At 41.4% G+C, this 24,033-nt stretch overlaps 1 protein-coding gene across 2 annotated transcripts in view; it reads left to right on the top strand.

The window, feature by feature from the left end:
* The first annotated feature begins 2,687 nt into the window (after positions 1-2,687).
* The window catches only part of ACO1 (aconitase 1), a 33,439-nt gene continuing 12,093 nt past the window's right edge, over positions 2,688-24,033 (top strand). The window contains exons 1-10 of one of the 2 annotated variants that reach the window (XM_067315637.1): positions 2,688-2,803; positions 9,991-10,108; positions 11,878-12,046; positions 15,054-15,191; positions 17,237-17,306; positions 17,410-17,593; positions 19,843-19,982; positions 20,956-21,127; positions 21,647-21,747; positions 22,808-22,924. In XM_067315637.1, coding sequence (XP_067171738.1) covers positions 10,012-10,108; positions 11,878-12,046; positions 15,054-15,191; positions 17,237-17,306; positions 17,410-17,593; positions 19,843-19,982; positions 20,956-21,127; positions 21,647-21,747; positions 22,808-22,924 — 1,188 coding nt within the window. In that variant the 5' untranslated portion in view covers positions 2,688-2,803; positions 9,991-10,011. Of the gene's footprint in view, positions 2,804-9,990; positions 10,109-11,400; positions 11,477-11,877; positions 12,047-15,053; positions 15,192-17,236; positions 17,307-17,409; positions 17,594-19,842; positions 19,983-20,955; positions 21,128-21,646; positions 21,748-22,807; positions 22,925-24,033 lie in introns of those variants that run through there. The other variant, XM_067315638.1, reaches the window with a different exon arrangement.

The raw sequence follows: 24,033 nt of genomic DNA, 5'->3' as shown, positions 1-24,033 counted from the left end.
TTGAAACTTCCTGACACGATCAGAAAGAGTGACAAATGTTTACAGGCTGATAGGGAAGTCATCTGGGAGCTGAGCAGACATGATGTACTCCGAGGGCTCCTAGGACACTGCTCGGTGAATAACCCCGAAGAATACTCTGGAAGGAATTTGAGGTTAGACTGAGGCTCTTGTCAATGAATTTCCCCAATTCTGAGGAAAGGATGGAAGACTGACACACAGTTCCTCATCTGCTGTGAAGTATTTTCATGAGAAAACCCTAATAAAGAACAGAAGTCACAGGGACTCCCATGACTGCAACCAATAGGCACATCACCCTTATTTGTGCCTATCCTGGCTGCAGGAACTGAAACAAGTCATTTCCTTTACCCCTGATTCAGCACAATGCATGATTGTGCAAGAAAACTGTTGGATGTCCTTGCAATATGATCTTAAAACCGAGAACCCATTTCAGTAAAAATCTTCATTCCAATCAATGGATTGAGTGTAGCACTCATCTCCTAGCAGTCTTGGGAGAGAGACAAAACCACAACTTTTAATCATCTGCTAAATGAGTAGTGAGATACATTTTTGCAAACTCAGCCTGACCGAGAGGAATGACTGCCTAAATACTTTGTGCTGCAAGCAGAGTTGGCACCTGCTATAGCCTTCAGATAGCATTACCATATGTCCTTGAATAAACATTTGTGTTTCCCAATCCCATCGTGGCCTCTGCTTCCTTACATACACCCAGCAAATGCTGTAGCAGTGTAATAGTAGCTGCCTATTTTGGTAGTAAGAAAGCTTCCCGCCACAGCAGGAGCTATGTGGGCCATTCCTCCACACAGAACAAAAAATACAAAGCTTGCAGATATTCACTAAGAGAAGTTAGAGCTGATGAATGGATTCTCCATTTCTGTTGCTGACCTGCTATTTTACTAGTCTTTGATTTTCATTTGTTCATCAGATTTTGCAACAATTGCTTTGGGATCTAGGAACGAAGGATTTTATTTGTGATTCAAAACTCAGTGACACACATAGAATGTAGAAGTCTGTTCTGTTGGAAACAAAAAAGAACAAATCAGTTTTTTTTTTCTGGAAAAGGAAGTGATCCAAACAGTTACTTCAGGACTTTGTTTATCTCAAAAAATAATTTCCCAGAGGAACGTACTCAAATTATTTTATTACTTAATACTAATATATATGCAACAATCAAAAATGCTGTCGATTCATGGAGCATCTTAAACTCTAAGGAAAGTACAAGGATTTTAGGAATTCTCCAGCTTCCCTTACCACCAGAATCATCACTATTTTGCAGTGTCCTGAAGGAAACATGGGCCTTCAGCTTCCACCACTGCACTACAAGTATGATTTCATTCTGAAAAATTCAGTCTTGATGCATGTAAATTACTCCATGAGAAATTCATTCCAGTCGGAAAATGGGCCAGCCTGGAATGTACCCTCAGCATGCATTTAACATGATGAGCTGCTGGCTTAAGAGGTCTCCTTTCATACAGGTATCATTCACCAATGGTTAGATTTTGAATGATCGGACTCAACCCTCAACACGAGGTGTGCCCAAACCAGGATTGCAGCACTTAGTTGACAAGAACACCGTAACCTGTTGACCCTTAGATCCTGCCACTGATCTCTCAGAGGCTGCAAGCTCCAGCAGGACCAGCACAGGTCAGTCTGCAGAAGTCCAACTGGCAAACAACTAAAAGAGCCATCTTTGGTATTTTCTAGGTTTCAGCACTCCTCCCTAATGCAGAAAAGCACTTCCGTTTTCTTTCTTTGCCCGATCTTGCTCACCTGAGACCTGCTCCTCCACCACCAAGTCAGCAAGTGGCCCCACTTGTTCTTATACCTCCTGAGCTTTCTTCACAAAGGAAAAACAAAAAACAGTATCTGTTACCCCTCTCCCTAGTTCCACTTCTCTAGGTCTGACTCAGACTCAGGGAGGTTTAGCAAAAAGTGTCCCAGCTACTACTGTCCATGCATGTCTCCAGAGGAGACTTGCAAGATGTATCTAAGCTTTTTTCGTGCAGCTCTTGCACATCGTCAGCCCTCACTGTCCTCTTTACCCAGTGCTTTCTCCTAGAATTAGACACATTCTGGTCTTCTTTAATCGGGCCCAAACTGCACACGATTCTCCTGCTGCAGGTACCCTGGACCCCTAAACGTGCCCGAGGACACCAGGCTCTGGGGACGATGTCAGTGAGGACCTCAGGACCTTCTGTACTCCGGCGTCTGCCTTCAACACCGGCACCACGACATTGATCTCCACCAGTTCATAAGTAACCAGCCGCTTTTGGTAAAAGGAGGGGCCCCCACCGCCCCCCCGGGGAAAAAACACGGCGGCCCTGACGGGGGGGGGGGGCGACCGCCATGTCACCGCGGCGGCCATGATGCGGAGGGAGGCGACCGCCATGTCGCCGCGGCGGCCTTGACGGAGGTGGGGGGGGGGTTTGACGCCCGCCATGTCGCCGCGGCGGCCCTGACGGGGGGGGGAGGGGGAAGGAGGCCTCCATGTCGCCGCGGGCGGCCTTGAGGGAAGAAGGGAGGGAGGGAGGCGGGCCCGCCATTTCGCCGCGGGCGGCCCTGACCGGGGGGTGGAGGAGAGGCGGGCCCGCCATGTCGCCGCGGGCGGTGCTGCGGGGAGCGGGAGGTGCCGCGGGGCGGAGCCGGCGCCGCTCACCGTCCCCCCGGCCGGGGCGGCGCTGCTACCGGCGCCCGGCAGCCCCTGACGGCCAGCGGCGGCGGCGGGGCAGCGCAGCGGGCAGGCCGCCTCGTCCTCCTCGTCCTCCTTCTCATCCTGCTGCCCTCGGTGAGCGCGGGCCCGGGCCCGGGGGCCGCTGCGATAAGGGAGCGCGGAGGCTCCGCGGCGGCGCGGCGCGACGCTGAGCCGAGCCGAACCGAGCCGAGGCGGGGGGGGGCAGCGGGCTCGGGCAGGAGGGGGCCGGCGGGCGGGCGGGAGGGAGGGGGCCCCGCTCCCCGCTTAGTCTCGCTGCCGTTACCGCTCCGGCCCCGCGTGTCGCGGGTGCCTGAAGGCCGCCGGGGAGCGAAGCGCCGGGCTGGGGGGGGGGGGGGGGGGAAGCCGCAGCCGGAGGGCGATGCTCAAGGGACAGGCTTTAATTTTTAATTTATTATTAATTATTATTATTGTTATTATTTTTCTGATGACGAAATCATCCTTTCCACTTTGGCGGCAGCGTGTTCTCCGTGGACCGTCACGCAGGTTGCCGTGATTCGTGACGGCACCGCGGTGCTCCCTTATTTATTAACTGCAGGTTGTACTTTGACGTTTGGTTTCCTCCTCTGAAGCTCGTGTAGGCGTGAGGGGGGAGAAGAGAACGGCGTCTTTACTTGGTATCAGTATCAGTATCAGCAGGAAACTTCGGGTGAAACAGAGGATTCTCTCACCAAACACTTGGGATTGAATTAATATCTGCTAGCGCCCCACACTGCTGCTATTGTTCAGATTGGCTCGTTATTAATCCGCAACACCGGAGTAAAGGAAGACCACCCGAGAGGAATAGTAACACCGGGATGTTTATTTGCTATTCCTTTGCTTAAAAGCAATTGTGCTCCATCGGAGTGCCCCACTACTAAACTTCTGGGGATTGTCACTTCTTCAAAGAAAGTAGGAAGAATTTAATGTGCGTGGAGTAGGAAGCACAGCTCACTTGCGTGCTGTACAGGGCCCGTGCAGTGTCTGAGGACTTATTCAGAAAATTGTCAGGGCTTTACTCATCGTGGGTTTTGTAAGGTGGAGAAAATTCTCATGGAGGTCTCTGGTGTCTGAAGGAGTATGAACACTTAGTTAGTGCTGCTTTGCAGAGTGTATCTTGTAGACTAGTGCTGAACCAAAGACTGTAGGGCTTTCAAGCTCCATTTTTAGCCATAAGCCTTTTGTAATTTGGCTTCTTTCTTCCTCACCTTGTTCCCTTTAACCAGTGAGTAACAGATTCCTGCTTTGTTATTATTCAAGGAGGATTTTGTAGTGATGGAAGAAGAGCTGACACAATTGTTGCAGAAAACCACAGAAAAAATATTATCAATATTTAAATGGTAAGAATAGCAGCAAATCTCTTTTGCTAGTATTTTTCTGACACAGACTCTCACGGTAGGATTTTACCACATAATAGCTGGAAATTTTCTCCCTCCCTAGAGTAATGATCTAATTCATATCACTGGGAAGGTCTGAACTGAAGTGTGGCCCCTTTTATTCTGAAAAAGGATTTGTCCTGAAATGGCATGAAAAGTTAGGACTTTTTCCCTGCAATGCTAGATTTATTTCACAGTGGTAATAATCCTCTCATTAGCTCTTTGTGTTGAAAGGACGCCTTTTACTTATGTGTCTTTGATTGCTCTGAAACAGTTCAGATGGCATGCTTCACAAGGGGAGTTTTAGTCTTGCAGAAATAGCAGTCCAGTTACAGAGCTGCTACGGTGGTAGTGGAGTGACTAGAAAGCTGATTCACAATACTCTAATTTTGTTTCCCATGCCCATGCACCTCTGCAGTCACCCTTCCACCTTCATGTGAGTCTTTTGAAACAAAAAGACCAATGCTGAGATGTCTTTCCATCCTGCAGACTGAAATTGAAACCAAATTTCAAGCCAAACCTTTGTACACACTTACAGCCCTTCCCTGTATTTCCAAGCTCCTTGCAGCTCTTCCACCTTAACTCCGTGGTAGGAACATGCAGAAGCATGTTCTCCTGAATATTTTAGTAACATTGAAAGCTGGTTCTTTGTTAAAACTACTTCAAGCTTCATATTTATTAATGAACAGTTTAAGATTGCTAACAGAAGGGGAATGAGTAACAAATTTGTACAGAGGTAGGAAGTAGGTTAAAGTTCAGAGTTGCTCCTTCTGGAAAAAAAATTCAAGGCTTGATTTTTCATTGTTCTATAATCTCTCAAAAATGTCCCTGTATTCTTTGGCATAATACTACTTGCTTTCCTGCAGAAAAAAAGAAATTCTCTACTTTTTATCTAGGACACTCTGTGGTGAATCTGCTGACACAGTGTTCCTTTAACACTTAAGCCTGCTCAATTAAGGTCTGGGTTTTGTTAACTTTAAGGTTTGCTTGCGTTCCAGAGGCAGTCCGAGGATACTACATGTGTTTGCTTCTCAGAATCATCAAAAGCAGGAGTGATGGATGCAAAAGAAGTCTTTCCACTGTCTCTTAAGCAGAAAGTGAACTAAGCGTTTTGGAGGGAGGAAGCAAGTAGCATTTGGCTTTCCAGAGGGATGATTTGAGGGCCTTTAACATCCATATCTTGGAACTGGGCACTCATCTAAACCTCCAGCTCTCCTGGAGCTGGAGTTTCTTTAAGACCTAAGGGACTGATTTTACAAGCTTAACCTCTGAACTAGGTGTGTTCTTCCTAGGTGTGAAATACAGTGGTACTAACAAAGTGAAATGCTCAGGATGCTTGGGATAGCCTGTAAAATGTACAGATTAAAGAAATATGCACTGGAAGTGTAGCACATGATGACTTTGAATGAATATATATTTTTGTGCTGCAGTCAAAGTTTTAGGCATCTGGAGCGAGCAATAAAGTCAGCAGTCTGGAGTCCTGTTCCTATTCCAGTATAGAGTCTCTTTTGAGCCTTGAGGTTGAAAGGGTTCTGTGAGACTTTGTGTAGATACAGTGTTTAAAAAAAAATCCTTTGCGTATTACTGCGTTTTCTTCCAATGTGCAATAATCGTGTAGTTTTTATCAGCAGAATAGTTGCTTACTTGTCAAATTGTTAGTGACCATCTCTGTGTGCTTCTCCATTACATGGCTCCTTAAAGACGTTCTTTCTCAAATCTCTGTTAGCACTGAAATCTCCTCACTGAATGTTTACAGCAGTGCTGCACTATACCTTTCATAAATATTGGCCTTATCTGTCACAGATGGAGTAAGTGTTAAATATAAAGAGCTTCTCTTTATCAAAAGAAGAAATGTATGTTTATTGCAACAGTGCCTGTACTCATATGTTCTGTTCTGGGTGCATGCAAAGTAATTACAGCTAGATACATTATAAAACAAGACTCTGCTTGTTCTAGTAGTGCTGCTGATCTTTATCCAAATACTGGTGAGATTTGGGTCTTTTTTCCTTTAGTAGATGTTAGGGTAACAAATATTTTGCTTAGGCAACTTGAATATTTAAACTAGAATTTTTATCCACCAAATATCTGCATTTTTTTCCTGTAAACTGTCCGGAATTATCACTAATTGTATACTGTGGCTGGATTTGTTCACTGAGGTATTACTGCTGCATACAGCTGACTCATATTGGGAGAGACTGAGTTTCCCTATCAAAAATGAAGACTTCTGGCAACATGCTTGAAATGGATATTTTCAAGTAAGGTAGGCAGAGTGTGTTGCAATTCTAACAGGACAGAAGTTTCTACCTGCTGGATCTTCTGGAGGTCATGGGTAAGAGATCAAGATCTTAGGCAAATTGGAAGTACAGGCTTCAATATTTTTAATTAAGGCCCATCACTGAGCAGGATGTGAAACTGTGAGAAAAGCTACATAAGTGGCAAAGTTCATTTGCTCTTGGGAAACAAAGCTTGAAGCATTAATCCTTAGTTTAAGAAGTGTTCTCTAGCTATACATAGTTCTTAGTAATGTCAGAAAATATATGTTCAGTATTATCTTGATGGATTTCCAGTTCAGTAGCCTGGTGCTCTGCTGCAGCACCCTTAGGTTAAGTTCAGCTACTTGCTCTTGCTGTTTAGAGATGCCTTGTCAAATATGCAGCAGAAATTACAAATACATACACACAGGCAACGTTAACTAGTGGAGTAGACAAAACTAAAGGAAATAACATTGGGGGGGGGGGTGAGGGGAGGATGATAATCGCAATTGAAGGCCATAGAGACAAGATTAGGTTCAGCATGGATGGTAAATGCTGTGTTTTCCAGGCAAGGTCATGGGTATTCCAGTCTTCCATCTGTCTTCTGTTTCCCATCCTGAAGCACGGGCTTTCATCAGTGCAGTCCCACCAGCTCACCACTCTTTCAGTCAGAAGTTCTTTCTTCACAGATTCCCATGGTAGCTGCAAGTTTAAACCTTCCAGGCTTGAAAAGTCACCACCTCTTCTTTCAGGGCTGGTAAAATTCCATCTTTGCTTTCGTCAAGTGAAACTTTCTCTGGCATTTCTAGCATCCTGTAAGGTGCCCAAATTAAACTATTCCTTTGCTGATTCTGTGCTGCTAATTCTTTCCTCCCAGCTGTGGTAGAGAGTTTACCCACTACTGGGGGAAAAGAGCTTTTACCACTTGAAAGACATATGGTCTTCAGGCTATTACAGAGATCTCCATACACAATACAGCCAACAGGCACTTCTGCATTGGTCTTTTGTTGCAAGCGTGTGAGCACTCATGGTGAATGCTGAGTTTACTGACCCACTCAGTACAGATGGAGTGAGGAATGTTGCTCTGCTCACCTGTTGCTAGTGTGAGTGCTCTGTTAAGAGTATCACAATATAAAGCCTCTGTTGCCAGAGAATTTGAACCCTCCATTTTCGTTTCTACTGATACAGACAGTATGGAACAGCTGTTAATGCTGTGGGTTCGCTCTCTAATAGGAAGGGCAAATGTTACATGGATGTAAAACAACTTCCTTGTTTTATATTTGGAAAGCTATGACTTACTCCAAATAAATTTGCCCCTTGTGGTTTTCAGGGTTTCTATGCTGATGCTTAGAATCCTTTTGCACTTTTGCCTCTGTGGGAGAGAGAAGTAGAGGTGGGATACAGAAAAGCTGAAAAACAAGTTTTTTGTGAAGAGATGGCGTGCAGTCTGTGAGTAGATTCTAGGTATACTGTAATGAAAAACGGGGCCAGGTGGCACAGTGCCATGGTCAGCCAGCTTCTGACTTGAGTTGAGCTTCTTCAATGCAATAGGCTGGGTGGATAACAATATTGATAGCAATTCTAGGTTTGAAGATGGTCTGCATTGATGTTAACCAAATTATCAAGTGTGCACAAAAATATATTAGTAGGTACAGGAAGGGCTAAAATAGAGCAATTATTTGTCTGGTATGCCTGATATAATTCATGTGGTCCTTAAGCAACGTTCAAGTAACAAGAATGCACGTCCTGGCAGAAGGTAAGATACTTGAAGGGGGAAGGACAAAGAAGGGAATGCCACTGCTTTGGAAAAATGTGTTTGGAGACAGTGAAGTATTGTATGAAGTATGAAGACATGCGTATTCCAAATTCAGCTTTTAGCATGTGGTCACAAAGATGTGAATTCTATGGTGCAAAAGGAAGCTAGGCTAAGTCCTAGCTGTTTTTCCTATTTTACGGGAATTGTGATGGTCTCCTACTTCATGATGTTTTTCCTCTCTCATTCTCTTATCCCCATTCTTCTTTTGTCCTGCCCAAATACTTGTGTTGCTACTTTTCCTCTTGTTTATAAGAGAAAAAAAGTTACTTCTGCGTGCTTGCCTGGAAATTATTTTCATTCTGACTCTTATGGAGTCTGGCCCCAGCTTTAGGAGGCTTTCACTCTGAAAACTGATTTTACAAGATATGCTTTTTTCTTAGTTTTCTGATCCACTGCATATGTATATATGACTTTGGAGTTAGAGCTGCTGACTGAGAGGTGAAAACAATTTTCCGTTGCTCTGCAGTGGCAGTCTGGAGGAAAAGGAGCAAAATGAGATTCCTCTCTTTTTTTTAACTCCTCAGTTGATCCATTTTCTTAGATTCCAGTCAATTGAACCCCCTGGATTCATAGTTTGTGTCCAGGATCACATAAATGCTAAAGACGGGTGTCTAGAACCCAGATAAGGAGAGAGAGGGAGAAGCTGGGGCCAGAGTTGCTGTTGTTTTCCAGGGCCAGAACAAGCACAGTTTGTGCAGGTGGCTTGTGGCTGTTACCACCAAAAAGTCTCTGAGGCCTGACAAAGGATGTGCATTTCATACCTGGTTTTATTGTTTGAAAAAGTGAGGCAAAGGAAGATAGCTACCTGCATGAAGATAGGAGTGGGACTGGGTGAAACCAAAACAACAACAGACCTGGAAATAGAACCTGAGGTTACATCTCTTCTTAAAAAAAAATCATCATGACTTGAAATGTTGCCAGGTGCTGGAAGAGAAATGCCCCTTATTGTTAAATTCTTAGCTTTTTCCTTGACGTGCTTTGACCTAAGCCAGTGCTCCCAGAGGAGCCTGAGGCACAGTTCAGGACTTAAAACATCTTGGAGACTGTTTCAATAGGCAGTTTGCATGCAATCAACTTCTTTGGGAGGTTGAAAGAGGTTTCTGGTATGATTTTAGGCAACTTTATGCTAGTTGGCAGTGGTATTTGGGAACATGCCTTGCTACTTTAACTTACTTGTATAAATGAAGCTGAAAAGTCCTAGATCCCAATGGAATGCTCTATCCACTAAACCATTAGGACAGCCACACACACATACACTTTGAAGATCTTAAACTGAGTTGATATTTACAGTGAAGTGTGGGGCATGCTTTAATTTTGTTTTGGTGGGGAGTCTAACAAATCCTTCTGAAGTCAGGAGAGCTCCCTGTTTCTCAGATAATCAGTCAGGGCTTGTAGTCTTACTCTGTAACTTTTTTTCTCAAGCCATCACTTTCTGTTTGGCTGATTTCTTTTTTTTTTTTCTTTTGAGTGGAAATGCCTGCCTGTTCAGCTTTAGACCAGTGCCACGTAACAAATGGGACCACACAGTTGTAGTGGTTCCTAGATCACAGAGGCACACAGGGCTATCTAGAAGCAGCATGAAGAAGGTAATAGTGCAGATAGCGTCATTGCAGACATTGAACTTTCTTTGTAAACCGTGTGTTGTATCTATATGATTCAAAATGCTCTTATCTTCCTCCAGGCCTTTTATCTCTGAGGACGTGTTACAAGCAGATTGTAGGGGAAAGGGCATGACTAACATGGTCTGTGCAGTACCTTTCTGTCTGATGTAGACTTTGCATGTGGGACAGATATAAATGACATTGTGAAAATGACAATGATTTATCTTTTGTGTTTTAGGGATACCAAGGCTCTTTAACCATGAGCAACCCTTTTGTACGGATTGTGGAGCCACTGGACCCCAAACAGCCTCTGAAGAAGTTCTTTAATCTAAACAAACTGGAAGATGCGAGATACGGTATGTTGACAACATGAGAAAGCAATATTCTGAAACAGGCACCTGCCCGGACTTACGGGTTTTGGTTATCACTGATGCTGAACAGAACTGGAAGAGACACTGCAGTCATGGATGCTACTTGGTCTCTGAGCATATGATCAAGGAGAGGACTATGAATTCTAAAGGTGGTTCTTGAAAATAAAGTTTTAGTAAAATTTAAATGTAGAATTTTAGAATTATGGAACTACTGTCAAGCTGTCTGTATTATTTTCTTAAACATGTTCTGGGCACAGAGTGCGTGTTGCAGTTTTATTTTTCATGAGTGGATGAGGAGGACTAGGCAAAACATTAAGTGAACATGGCACCTCACAGGCTGCCTTGCTGCTGTGATAGGCAGGAAAGGACCTATCATTGACATGACTGACTTAATCATCCAGAAAGGTTGTTCAGCTTTGAAAAGAAAAAAAAAAGAGGAGACTAGAAGAATGCTTTTCAGAGGAGGCTTTTTCTTTGCTTCCTCAGACACTTCCTGAGTATCCTCAGGCATCCTTTTCATGGCACTGGTAAAAGTCTTGCAATTCATGCCACTGACTTAGAAGGTCAATATCTGTAGCTTATAGCAGTCTGTGTCCTTTTTTTTTTTTTTTTTTTTTTCCCTCTCCTTCAAAGAGAAAATGTTTGGTTAAGGAGAATTCAGGAACCACTCATCAGAAATGAATTAATGCTGGACTTGGTCTCTGAAAAGCGAGGAGGAGTCTTTAGAAACAGACAAATACATGTATAGTATTACTAGTTGATCTCTTCCAGAATCCCAAGAGTGATAAGCTCCACATCCTTTAGAGGAAAAGGGTAACAATTCTCACTGTCCAGCACAGAAATGCAATAACTTAGCAACAGATAAAACAAAAATTAACAAATAATTCTGAATGTCTATGTCCTGAAGCAGGAGAATATCTCCCTATTTTTTTTAAACAACATGTATATTCAATGCTAAATGGTGGATGCTGTATATAGCAGAATACTCAATAATAGGTACTGTTTTTATGATAGTGCTAATGAGCTCCCACTGTGATTTGGTGACCTCTGTGCTTGGGGCCCTGAGTGGAAAGTTATGGCAAACTTTTCAATACGTTTTTCAGTTGAAATATTCTGAAAAGTCAAAACCTATTAAACAAGGAGAGGGAGGAGAATCTTTTATTTTTCTTCACATACCTTGCTCTCAGTAGAACTGTTAGGACTGCTCTAATGTTATTTTTTATCAATTATAAATGTTTCTGTCTTGAAATAGAAGGAGGTTAACAGATGCAGTCTTGCTGCAAGTGAATTTCATTCTCCATCCCTGGAGAAGAAGAGATTGGCTAGACCAATAAATGCTTTCCAACATGTCAGGTAGAAAATTGTTTGAGTTCTTCTAGTGCATTTCTACAGCTGGGTCTAGTGTCATGAGTGAGGGTAAAATGAAGAAAAGCAAGGTGAGCGCAATGTGTTTTCAGAGTAAAGTTGCTGTGGGGGGAAAAAGGCTGTGGAAAAGAGTACTTTCACCCCAGTCTCAAAGGCACTTTGATAATAAACCTATTATAAGCTGAGTGGAACAGGTCAGCTAACACTGACTTCCTGACACAGCCAGGAAACCAGGCATGGGTGTCTGATACTTTGGAGTAAAGGCTTGTGGGAATATAGAGACTACTTGAAGAGCTTTATGCCCCGGGAGTGGAATTCTGCACTTGTTGGCATATGAAATGCACCCTACGGTAAAAACAGAATTTGCTTCTTGCTTCTTTCCCATGCAGCACGTCTGCCATTTTCTATTCGAGTCCTCTTGGAAGCAGCAGTACGTAACTGTGATGATTTTCTAGTGAAGAAGGAAGATGTTGAGAATATTCTCAACTGGAAGGTGGTGCAACACAAGAATGTTGAAGTGCCATTTAAGCCTGCGCGAGTTATTCTGCAAGACTTCACGTGAGTCTGATGTCCTCCAAAGCTAGGAGGAGGGAACTGCTGAATGTGCAGCCATACTCAGCGTGGGGTGAGGATTGAGGGGGACTGTTGAACATGCAGCAGCTCTCAGGTTAGGGTGGGAGTTGAGGGAAAGGATAGCAAGTTAAATGTTTGAACAGGCTCTTTTTTCAGTCTTCTTGATGTTGTGCTATGAACAGCACGTGGAGAGGCAAAAAGTTATTATAAAAGCTCTAGATGAAGTGCTTCTAGGATGGAGGAATAAATATCTTTATGAAACTCTTTAAAAATGGAGAGGGAGAAAATGAAGCGGACCAATGTGGATCCAAATGAGGAAATTCACTATTAAGAGTTTTTCTTTTTCCTTCAGATTCCTAGATTCAGAGGCTCTTGCTTTCATCTTTATACCCATTCCAATTCTCACTTACAACTCTTCTGAATCAGTATCTTTCCAAATATATTCTTTGAGACTTCTCTACTTTTAAAAAGTGAATGTCTACTTTTTGGCAGAGATGCCAGTAGAGATCCCTACATAATGAAATCTGAAAAATGGTCCCTTTTTTTCAGTGCTGTAAATCCCTAAGTGTCAGCATGTAATAGTTCCTGGTAGATGTAGAAAGTAGGTAGATGTATTTTCAGGTAGAGCAGTAACCTCTAACTGTTCTTAATATAGCATCTGACTTGCAAGCCTACTGTTCTTTGCACCTTAAAACTACACAGTAAGAATTTAGATTTTCCTTGGAAAGCCCCATGCTGCTAAGCTATCAGTTGATTTTATTTCTTAGAACAGTAGAGTATCTTTGCTGTCGTATCTTCCAGTCTGCATTTTCCCAAAGATTATATAGATGCTAGAGACCCAACACAGCTCAACTTCTGAAGACTCAGCTTCTAAAGACATTAGAAAAAACTGGCAAAGCCTCAACTGAAAAGGGTGCTGCTTTCCTAGCTGTTTTTTTGCCCGCTGGCTGTTGTTAATATTTTAAAAAGTTGAAGCACAGAGAAAGCCAAACTTTCAACCAAATTTTGTTCCCTTTGTTGCTGCCCTCCTTTCTTGCCTCCTACTCTCTAGACCATTGCTGAGTTTTGAAAGTTTGCCTATAAACTTGCAGAGGAGCTGCATTTATGAAAAATGAGCTCCTGCACAGACTCCTGAGTGGGAGCTTGCTGGAAAATGCAGCCCTTGGCAACTTTCCAGAAGACATGCAACTGTTACAAGTCCAGGATTAGAACTAAAGAATTTCCTAGCTCAGACCATTCTGTAATTATCCTGAATTCTTCTAAGAATATAAATGGATGTGGTCTATATTTCTTTTCAATTGTATATAATTTGTAAGCTGGAAAAAAGTAACTTTTTCCCCCTTGAATCTACCAAGTTAACATAACAACATCTGTTACTTTCCTTGATCTATGTATATCCTGGAACAATGAAGTACTCCACTGAAGATAAGTTTATCTAGCATTCTCACATTTGTTTTAATCAGAGTTAGCTGCTTTTAAGTCAGCATTGGATCATATGGAGCTCTTTTTGCTTGTTTTTGTAAACACTCAGAACTTCAACCTAAAATTCTGCAAGAATTATAAAGCCTTTTTTCTTTTTTCTGCATTGTTCTTGCTAGATTTTGTAATTTTAACCAGCTTCCCAGGAGTTGAAAACATAAACTGTCACTGCTTTGGGCTGCTCTGACAGAAACCTAATGCTTTGAGTGGGATACTGAATGATGCCAAACCCTCACAAACATATCACAGGCAAGCTCTTTTTCTCTGAGCAGCCAGCAAAATCAGGCATGTTGGTATGCAGGAGTGTTTCCCAAACTGATTGAAAACTCTTGTGCATGGGAGTGGTAGTAGCTACCTCTTTAGAAGCATCAGTATGTGCTGAGAAACACCAGAAGCCTTGTTAAAATAAATATTAAAATATGTAATTCTGTTATTTAGGACAGGCACTGAAGTGCCAGAATTTCTGATTACTATTCTTTGTTTGCTTTTGACCAGATCTGAGTTGGTTGTGGGGGATGGAGGACTCTCATGTGCCTTAATTTGCCCCTGTGTAAAATTTACTTACCTCACTGAGGAAGGAAGGCTTAATTTAAGGATTTAAAATGTTTTGGGGTGAATGAGACATTCAGAGAAGAAGAGGCCTATTAACTTGTTTCTGTATCGCTCAGAGTTCAAGGGCTTGCAGGGTTGTCACAAGAAGATGTTGAGAGGGTGAAAATGGGATTGCTAGCCAGTGGCCTACGAACATGCTGCTTGACTGTGATGTGTGATTTAAGGCCTTTTGTAAGTGATACGTACAAGAACCTATTAGTACAAATAAGTGGTACACTTTCTTATTTCTGCCTTTTTATGTTCTCCCAGTCATCTGCTAGGGCAGTTAAATCAGTTCCTGAAAATATGGTCATCTTGCAGATGGGTTCTGTATTCACACCCTTGGTATTTTAAGTCTGATGCCCTGCCAGTTTCACTTCAAGTGTGGAAGGTACCAAACAGCCCTAATTAGGGAGAGGATTCTCCTGTGCTTCCAGAACCTAGAAAGAGATGGTCCTTGTCTTAAATCAGCTAACTAAATGAAACAAAGAATGAAAGAAAGGACATTGTGTTCCCTTGCTTTGAAGATTGGGGAGAAGAGAGAAACAGAGCAAAAGAGAAGAAAGCAGTTCAAGGTCCCACAGGAATGCTGACTATGACTAGGTTTCCAGATTCCCAGCCAAGCATGTTAAACTGCTTCTGTAACTGTAACAATTTTGGTTTTAGTTTTTCATTTTGATAGTGCTCAGGGTACAGATACAGTTCTGTCCTTCCTACTCTTCTGATTTTGTCTTCCCGAGGGCGCTCTCTGCAGCAGAGCAGTGATCCCATGCCTGGGGATAAGGCTGCAATTTGCTCCTATTGTGACAGTAGGTCTCTGCTCGGCATCTCAGGATCTGTGTTATGTTTGTTGTCGTGGTGTTGGTTGTTTCCCCCCCCCTCCCCAAACTCTTTCAGGTCACCTATATCTCTTCCATTTTAGTGGGGTACCAGCTGTGGTTGACTTTGCTGCAATGCGTGATGCTGTGAAGAAACTTGGTGGAGACCCTGAAAAAATCAACCCCATCTGTCCTGCTGATCTAGTGATAGATCACTCCATCCAGGTTGATTTTAACAGAGGGTAAGGATACAAAATGATTGTTACTTCTTAATGTTAGTTAGGAAGCTGGATCCAGTTGCTGGTAAAGAAGGTAGTAGTTCCATTGGTGATATTCTTAGAATTTAGACTATAGCATCATAAACCCTAGGAACTGATTAAGTTAGGCTGTTGTATCGGTTGCTGGGGAATAGTTGCGGGATTCTGTTTTTTCTGTAGCACAGCTCTCAGCAGCATGAACCTGGACTAAATGTTAATTGAAACAGACTCAGTCCAGACCTGTGATGATTATAATTTTCCATAGTAATACTGCATTATTATTAGTTGCACAGAAATAGCTTTTTTCCACACGCACTTTTTTTGACCTGTGGAGCTTTCTGGAAAGGTCAAGCAACACCACCTCATTTCTTCCTTATTTATGTAAGAATAGACTGAACAGCACTAGCCCAGCTCTGAGGAACTGTTTGCTGGTTCTTTGTCTCCATAGAGAAATGCACACTGATTAATATGGGTCCTATAAGTTTTAGAAAGAAACATAATGCTATTCGATCCTCAGCATGCTACAGACAGACAAACACTCACCAGACCCACACTGAAATATCAGAGCTTCACATAGGGGTCTCTCTACTCTCACTAGTATCTAAATAGGCCTACTAGACTACTCTTCCAAACAAATCTTGAGTTTCATGTTTCTCAGTGGTTTCCTTCCATCTTCCGAACTTCTCAGCTGCCTTGATGTTAGAAAAATTCTATGTATTTATTGTCCTTTATAGGAGATGGTTTTGAAGCTAGTCACTTAAATGATAGCAATGCAAAGAAGAAAATTTATAGGAGGAGGTAGTTATAAAACATAAAGAGCACTTTGAGTGCCATTATTTCAAGTTGTCTTTCAAATAAAAATATTCAACTTCTGAGCTAGTATGTATTGTAAAGCCTGCTTCATGGAAGAATGTTGCCAGAAAGTTTTCATTTTAAATTAACTTTTTTTTTTTCATTTTATTTTAACTGTAGACTCATACGGATACAAATTCTCACTGGTGCCTGTCATGCTTGGTGGGGGAAAAAGAGGGCCGAAATTTTTGACTTATGTAACTGTTGAAAATCTACTCCCCTTTAACCTTTTTTTAAAGATGCTGTAACTATTCTTAATCTTAACATAACACTAAAGAATTCAGAAGCAGACACAAAGTTAGAAATAATCATCTAAAGACTTATCTCTGGGGTAATGGCCATTCTAGATTAATCTATTAAACTAGAAACCTAATCTTCTTATTTTTAATTTGCATCTGCATAATTTTATAACATCTTTGGGAAACAGTCTATTTCTTTATGAGCAGGGTGTAATTTAGTCTTTACTCTAGGACAAAATCAACTGTTTTGATTCTTTCTCTGAATATTTTAATAACACTCATTTTGTGATATAAGTACTATCCAGGACTTTACAAAATTTTTTGCTAATAACTGTTTTTTGTCTCGGTCATATTTTATTTTTATTAAGGTCATTTATATATGGAGAGAACATTGGTCAGCCCAGAATTTGAGGTTTTTGATAATGCTCAGGCTTAAGTTGATTAAGAAGTTTAAGTTGAAGGTTAAGTAGCTGATACAAGTGAAATGTTTGTTAGCTCTGTGTTGAAAAACAGGGACTTCAGACAACAGTGTGTAGTCACTCATCAGTGATAGCCTCTATTTAACCAAAGTTGCAGAGCAGTTAGGTTCCAGTTCCCTTTACTGCTGTGCTAGTTGCTTCTGATTTAGGCACTGAAAACTTCATATTGCTGTAACATATAGTCTAGCTTTTTCCAAGCTATAAATTCCAGGTTCACCACCCATACAGCATGCAGATTAGTACTCAGAGTTGAATCAGACTGGAGATGTTATCTGTAAGACTTCTTAAATCCTTTTCGTCAGTTGCCTGTAGTTCACAGCTGCAGTGTTATTAAAACGGATGAAATTGATCAGCATTATCATTAACAACTACTCTTCTTTCACACCTTCAGTATATTAGACCACACACGAATTTCAGGTAGAGACTTTTGGTTATGGCAGCTGATTATTTTCACCTGCAGGTCAGACAGCTTGCAAAAGAATCAGGACCTGGAATTTGAAAGGAACAAAGAAAGGTTTGAGTTCTTAAAGGTACTGAAAGAATTAATCCTATTTGTGTGGACATGCGTGAACAAATGTTCTTCCAGTACTTGTGTGCATTGAAAACTTTTGACTGCACTTCCTTCTGTTTCAGTGGGGCTCCCAGGCTTTTCAAAACATGAAGATTATTCCACCAGGCTCTGGGATCATCCACCAAGTGAACTTGGAGTACTTAGCAAGAGTGGTGTTTGATCAGGATGGTTACTATTATCCAGACAGTGTGGTAGGCACTGACTCGCACACCACCATGATAGATGGCTTGGGAGTGCTTGGCTGGGGTAAGTGCACTAGCTTATCGTAAATAGCCTGTTGACTGGTAAGAGGCTGTGTTTCAGACTCGCGCCTAGTTTAAGCAACTTGATAAGGTCTCTTACAATTATTTAAGCTTTTGTAACTAAGCTTCGCGTTCTGATAACACCCTCAGATGATAAGAAGATTTCTGGTGCATTTTTTTTTCTTTTTAGTTATCTTCTATTTTGCATTTAAATCACAAGGAACAAGGGAAGGAAAGATATTAAACTTTTGGAAGCACTGTAGTCATTTGGGAAGCCAAGGAAGTTGAAGCATCATTGAGCAACCATTTGTTTCTTAATCACTTAGCTGTTTTCAGTGTTACTTGTTAAAAAGTACCATAAATGCTCTGCTAGGTTGAAGATGCTGAAAGCTGACTCTGAGTGGGTTAATTATGGCCAGGGAGGAGGTTATGTAGGACAGCACTATGAAGTATGGTCTAATACTAATAGTCTGCAGAACACTTGTGACTGAAATTAATACAATTTCTTTTTTTTTTTCTTTTCTTTTTTTTTTTCAAACTGCAATGTTTGAAATGTTGACTAAATAAGTAGATAGTGAATTGGAAGCATCACAATCATCCTACACATGGTCAGGAAAACTTCAATTGTACTTCTTGTCTTCCTGTGGTATGGTGATAGTAGCCCAATTGAAATAGATACTGTACAAATACAAAGACTTTCGGTGGCCATAAAGAATTTGTGTTAATTGTTCACGAAAATTCTTGTCAAGTTCCGAGTAGCACATGTGATACAAATAGGACATTGTTTGTCCTGCCATATATAGTACTGTTGTAGTAATACTGATAGAAACTTTCTATGAAGGATAGAAGAATTTCTGCAGACTTGGTCCTACAAATATACACCAGTTCACCTTTTGAAGACCATGAGATCTGTGAGATAGGAGATGTCTTTTTTATTCTACATTTGGTTGCACCTTGTACATGAGGCCCTTATATTTAGATGATATTGCAGTAGATGATATTGCAGTATTTAGATGATATTGCAGTAGCAGTAACTACTTGGAAGAGTAAGTGTGTTAACTTGGCCTCATTTTGTTCCAGAGTTTAAAAAGTATGGCTGGGCACAGTCCATAGCTTATATGCCTGAAGCACACACTCTAGGGTCTAGCATTTCTTGCTAATGGCTAGTAGTGCTTCCTGCTTCCTGCCTCTATGCTGGCCAGTCACTGCTAACTTCCCTGTGTTTAAAATTGATTCAGATGTCATATGATGAGCAAGAGGAGTTGTGTGATTGGACCTGTTACAGAATTCTCTTTTTTAATAGACAAATATGTATCATTTTGCATAAGCTACATACATTATTTTTCAGAACCATTACTAGATTAAGTGGGGGTAAGGATAGGAGTAGTGGTTTAGCATATGTAAGCAGCTATTACAAGCAGCTTGTGCTAGATCAGTGTTAGTTAAGCTAAACAAAATGTAAAAGGAGGTTTGAGAGGTACAAAGTAAAGATGAGAGGGACTTTCTATGGGCAATAAGTTAGAAAACAGCTGTTTGAGTGACCGTTTGCTATAAACATAATGCTTTTTAGGTTGAGTATGATTATGACATCTTGATATTTTATATTATTAAATTACTAAGATGGGGTAGGCACCTGAATTGTATTGCTCTGACACTGAAGGTTATATATACCTAGAGGTTCCCACCTGCACATGCCAAAACACTGTTGAAAGTTAATATACTTAAGGAAGATAGTTCTGTCTTAACAAGTAACTTTCCTGCTAGCATTCTTTAGAGCTATCCCTACCCTTGACTTTAAGAATCTTTCATTTCTTCAAAATGACTTTGTAGTTTTCATTTGATAACCCCATAATCATGGTCTGCATACATTTTACACACTGAATGTTCCATGTCAGGTTAGTGTTACTGTTCTTTGCTGATTCATTGCATGTTTAAGACACTAAATAGAACTTTTACATCTGTTGTTGTAAAAGCCAGGTTTCTTCAGGGTGGGTTACTGAGATTTACGTAATATCCCATCTGCTGGCTGAGGAGCAAGGATTAAAGTATGAAACTGAAAGAAATGAAAAAGCCTGACCTTGCTGAAGCAAGACGAGGAACGTCTCTTAGTGCAGGACTCAGCCCTCTTACTGGCTGCCCTCTCTCCCCTTTCACAACTTAAATCATCTGCTCAGTAATTGCATTTCATGGGTTTTTTTTTGCCACTACACTATCTTTCTAAATAGTCTGATTGTATAATGGTGTTTGATCCAGGTGTTGGTGGCATTGAAGCAGAAGCAGTGATGTTGGGCCAGCCGATCAGCATGGTGCTTCCTGAGGTGGTTGGCTATAAGCTGCTGGGAAACCCTCAGCCACTGGTAACATCCACAGACATAGTGCTTACCATCACCAAGGTAATGGACGTTTGCTCTTTTGTCATTACTGAGGGAAGCTATGCATGTATAAGACAAAGCCGGTATACTGCACACTTAGGAGCACTGTCTCTGTTTCCATGTGGGTTTTTTTTTATGTTTTATTATTTTTTAAGCTTTCTCATTCTGTGTGGGTTGGAATTAACTGTCCAAGGCCAACTGCAGATTTGCTATCCAAGTGTTTCTCAAAAGCCAGATAAAATGGAACAGAGAGCTGAGATTTCATGGCCTGTCCAAATTCTTATGGCCAGACCTGTTTTGGAAAAACAGGTTGTTCTTGTTTCTCTACCATCTCAAAAGAAACACAGTGACCTTTTTTTGGAAGGCCCCACACAGAATGAGACTGTGCAAAAACTGAAAACAGTAAGTGCTGCAGTTTGATTGCTTTGATTTGCAGGTCCTTGGCTCGCATATCACATGTTTGTAGTATGTTTATTCACTCTGTAACTTGTGACTGAATTAAGAGTGTTACTAAGTCAGCATTTAATACTGAGCTGGAGCTGAGAAATCTGGTATGTGTTCATCGTGGGACACTGGCTCTTGAGAGAATCTGCAGCAGGAGAAAGCCAACCTTTTTGAGTTCATCCAAATGTGCATCAAAATGCATCTTCCTGGGTTTACTGACAGAAGACCCCATACTGTTCTCCTCTCCTCAGAAAGCCTTGTTGAGAGAAATGCAGTTGTTCTAAGATAGAGTCTAGTTTAAATGAGAGAAAGAACAAGTTCAGAAAGAATACATCACTATTATATTTTATTATTGTAGCTTTACAGCTCTATCTTCATCTTCAGAATTTAGTGTTTACCAAAGCTTCCTGGTTTCAGATGGCATTAGAACCTTTCAAAAAAGGTTTCTCTGAAGTCAAAAGCTGTATTTTATAGCTTATATGCTCTGCTCATTTGACATCTAGCAATGACATAGTCACTTTGTTTTTGTTTTTTCTTTTTTTAATAACAGCACCTTCGTCAGGTTGGAGTTGTGGGTAAATTCGTGGAGTTTTTTGGTCCTGGTGTAGCCCAACTATCAATTGCTGACCGAGCCACCATTGCCAATATGTGTCCAGAGTATGGAGCAACAGCTGCCTACTTCCCAGTGGATGACATTAGCATTGGGTACCTGGTGCAGACAGGTAAGTGTGAGAAGAGATCATGACTTGAGAGTGCATTTGAAAGCAGGGGTCCCAAGTCTCTATGACATAGTCAACAACAGGGTTGAGTCATGCTGTGCTTTCTGAGCTCCTGTGCTTTTTTATCTATGATTGCTTGTTCAGGCTTTCTTGATTTCAGTGTCCATGTTTAGGAAAAGCCAAATTAAGGCTGTTTCCTAGCAAACTTGACTGGTTAGCCCTGCTTGCACCTACTTTGTCCTGATCCCAAAAGCAAGAACCTAAGTTCTTGTTCTCTAAAAGCCACTAAGTCTGCTCAATCACTTTGTTTCTAGTGAGTATCCAGTGCTTGGGCTAAAAGGATCTGTTGGTGCAGTTTATAGTGTGAACAATGCGAAGTGATCAGTCGTGCATTTTTTTTCTTTTTCTGACTCATTGTAGTTCCTCATTTTCACTTGCATTTTGTTTTTTGTTTTTTGTTTTTTTGGGTGTTTTGTTTTGTTTTGTTTTGTTTTGTTTTGCTGTGTCTGGCTTTCACCTTAGGCCGTGATAAAGAGAAAATTACATGCACAAGAAAATATCTTGAGGCTGTGGGAATGCTAAGAGATTTCAAGAACCCTGCTCAGGATCCAGACTTCACACAGGTTAGAAATCATTCCGTCTTCAGGCTCCTTCCTCTGTGCCTTTCCCTACTTCCATGTGACTGCTGTCTGTTTTTCACAGAAACCAGAAAATAGTTGAGGGACTTTCTAGCCTTCCATTCGTTTGTCTTGGTCTGTCCAGCTGTCCTAACTCAGAGCTCAGTGGAACAAGTCAGCTAGCTCTCAAGGTGTGAAATTTGGGCACAGGGAAAGATGGACTCACAAGATTTCTGATCTAATCGATATAGGATCCATGTGGTTGAGAACTCCACTCCAGAGTCAAGCACAGCCTGTCAAGATAGTGTGGATGTGGTCTCTGTAAGCTGTGCCCCAGCTATGTCCTTCTTATGTTCAGCAACTTATTTCACTGTGTATATCAAGACACTGAGAAGCTGTGTGTGGTAATTGCAGACCCCACAAGTTGCTTTTGAAGCAAGAAAATCAAGGTCTGAGTCTGTGTCCTGGAAACTCAAGAATACTTTCAGCTTTCTCTGTTATAAGAATTTTATCTTGTAACTTATGTTCAGGTTTTCATGATTGTCCAAATATTTTATAATTAGTAAATATGGAAAGATGAAGCACACAGTCAAAACGAAGTTGAAACATGGGTGGGGAATAGGAAAATATGATAATCTGTACTTTTTTGTTATAGACTCTGAATGTTTTCCCCAAGGCAAAAATGGTCTGCTGTAGTTTATGCCTGTACCAAGATTTCTTCATATCATTGTTTTCTGAAGAGGATCCTGCTGCTAGCATCTGAAAGGACATAATTCTCAAAACTATTTACATTGTTTAGATGCTTCAGTCCCACATTGGATTTCCAGTAACCAGAGTAGTTTTGAGAGCTGTACTTGGGAGCTAGCAGGGTCTGAAAGTAGAACTATTCCTTCTCTTCTGGTCTTGCTCTCTTCACATGAGGTCTTTGAGAATTTCTGCAAAGAAATGTAAAGATGTGCAGGCTTAGCCTTGATTCAGCAGTGGGTGGAGTTAAGCGCACCTGTGTTTTCCTGACTTCATCTTGTCATGCCATGTTGAACCCTTGTCTGTTCCTCTTACTGAATAGGTTGTTGAGCTGGATCTCCATACTGTCGTGCCTTGCTGCAGTGGACCGAAAAGACCTCAGGACAAAGTTGCCATATCAGATATGAAGAAGGACTTTGAGACTTGTCTGGGTGCCAAGGTAGGGACTAGGAACATTTGGCCCTACAAACCAATGCATGCTTCTGGAAGCTGTCTAGTCTTTACAAGCCTTCATTCTGGAGTTAAGTAGTGTGCTGTTTGCTTGTTCATTGAGAATTAAATGGGGGTGTTGGACTGGTGTTTGAATACAGTTTAGAAGATGACATCAACAAAATGAGTAGTTTAAAATTAGGGTGGCATGTTCGTATGTTCCTCTCATGTGAAGGAGTTCCTGTCCAGCTGAAGTACTAGTTCTTTCTGATTTAGACCAGTCTGAAGCCATCTGAGGCCTAGCGTGAGTTCAGCATATGGTAGGGAGTTCTAAACTAGCCAACTTGTGTATTGTTAGTAGGCTGGACAAAGTAGCTACTGCACTGAATTCTGTGCTAACTACCCAGTGCTTCACCAGCTTTTCAAGTGGCTTATGCACTGAGCTCCACAAGGTAGTTTTGCATTCAAGCTAGATAGTTCAGAACTGCTTGTGCCTCCATGTCTCTTTGATGTTGGTTGTGAAAATGCAGTAAAAGACATTTTAAGAAGGAAGTACTTTTCTTTTACATCATCCCGTGGAAAAAACGGTCATTAAGAGAAGAGCAAGATTTTGATTAGAATCAAAAAGCCCAGACCAAAACACTTATATTTCCAAAATCAGATTGAATCTATATCTGAAATGGTAAACCTCCATATTAGAAGGCAGTACATGTGAAAACTCTACTGATTATATACCAAGAAAATTAAGCTACAGCAGTCTCAATTCTTAATTTGTTACACTTTTCAAACTCCATGAAACTACCTTACCCTCTCAAATCTCCAAACTTAATATTTCATGCTGGGAACAGTGCTTTCTTCTTCTTCTTCTGCTTCTTCTTCTTCTTCTTTTTTTTTTTTCCCTGGCTGTCAGTTTTTGCCTCTCAGGTCAGCTTGTAGCATTGATTTCAGCCATTTAATATTCACTGCTTACATGCAAATCTTACGTGCTGTGGCTGAAATCTCAGAACTAGATTGTGCAACTAGGCTAGCATCTTTGTGGGTAGGCTTTGCTTTCCAGTATGTGGACAGGTATCCAGGGCACATGGAAGAAAGATGCATCTGAGCAGACTGAGGAAGGAT

Source organism: Apteryx mantelli, chromosome Z (genome assembly GCF_036417845.1).
Source record: "Apteryx mantelli isolate bAptMan1 chromosome Z, bAptMan1.hap1, whole genome shotgun sequence".
NCBI lineage: Eukaryota > Metazoa > Chordata > Aves > Apterygiformes > Apterygidae > Apteryx > Apteryx mantelli.
This window is presented reverse-complemented; position numbering and strand designations above follow the sequence as displayed.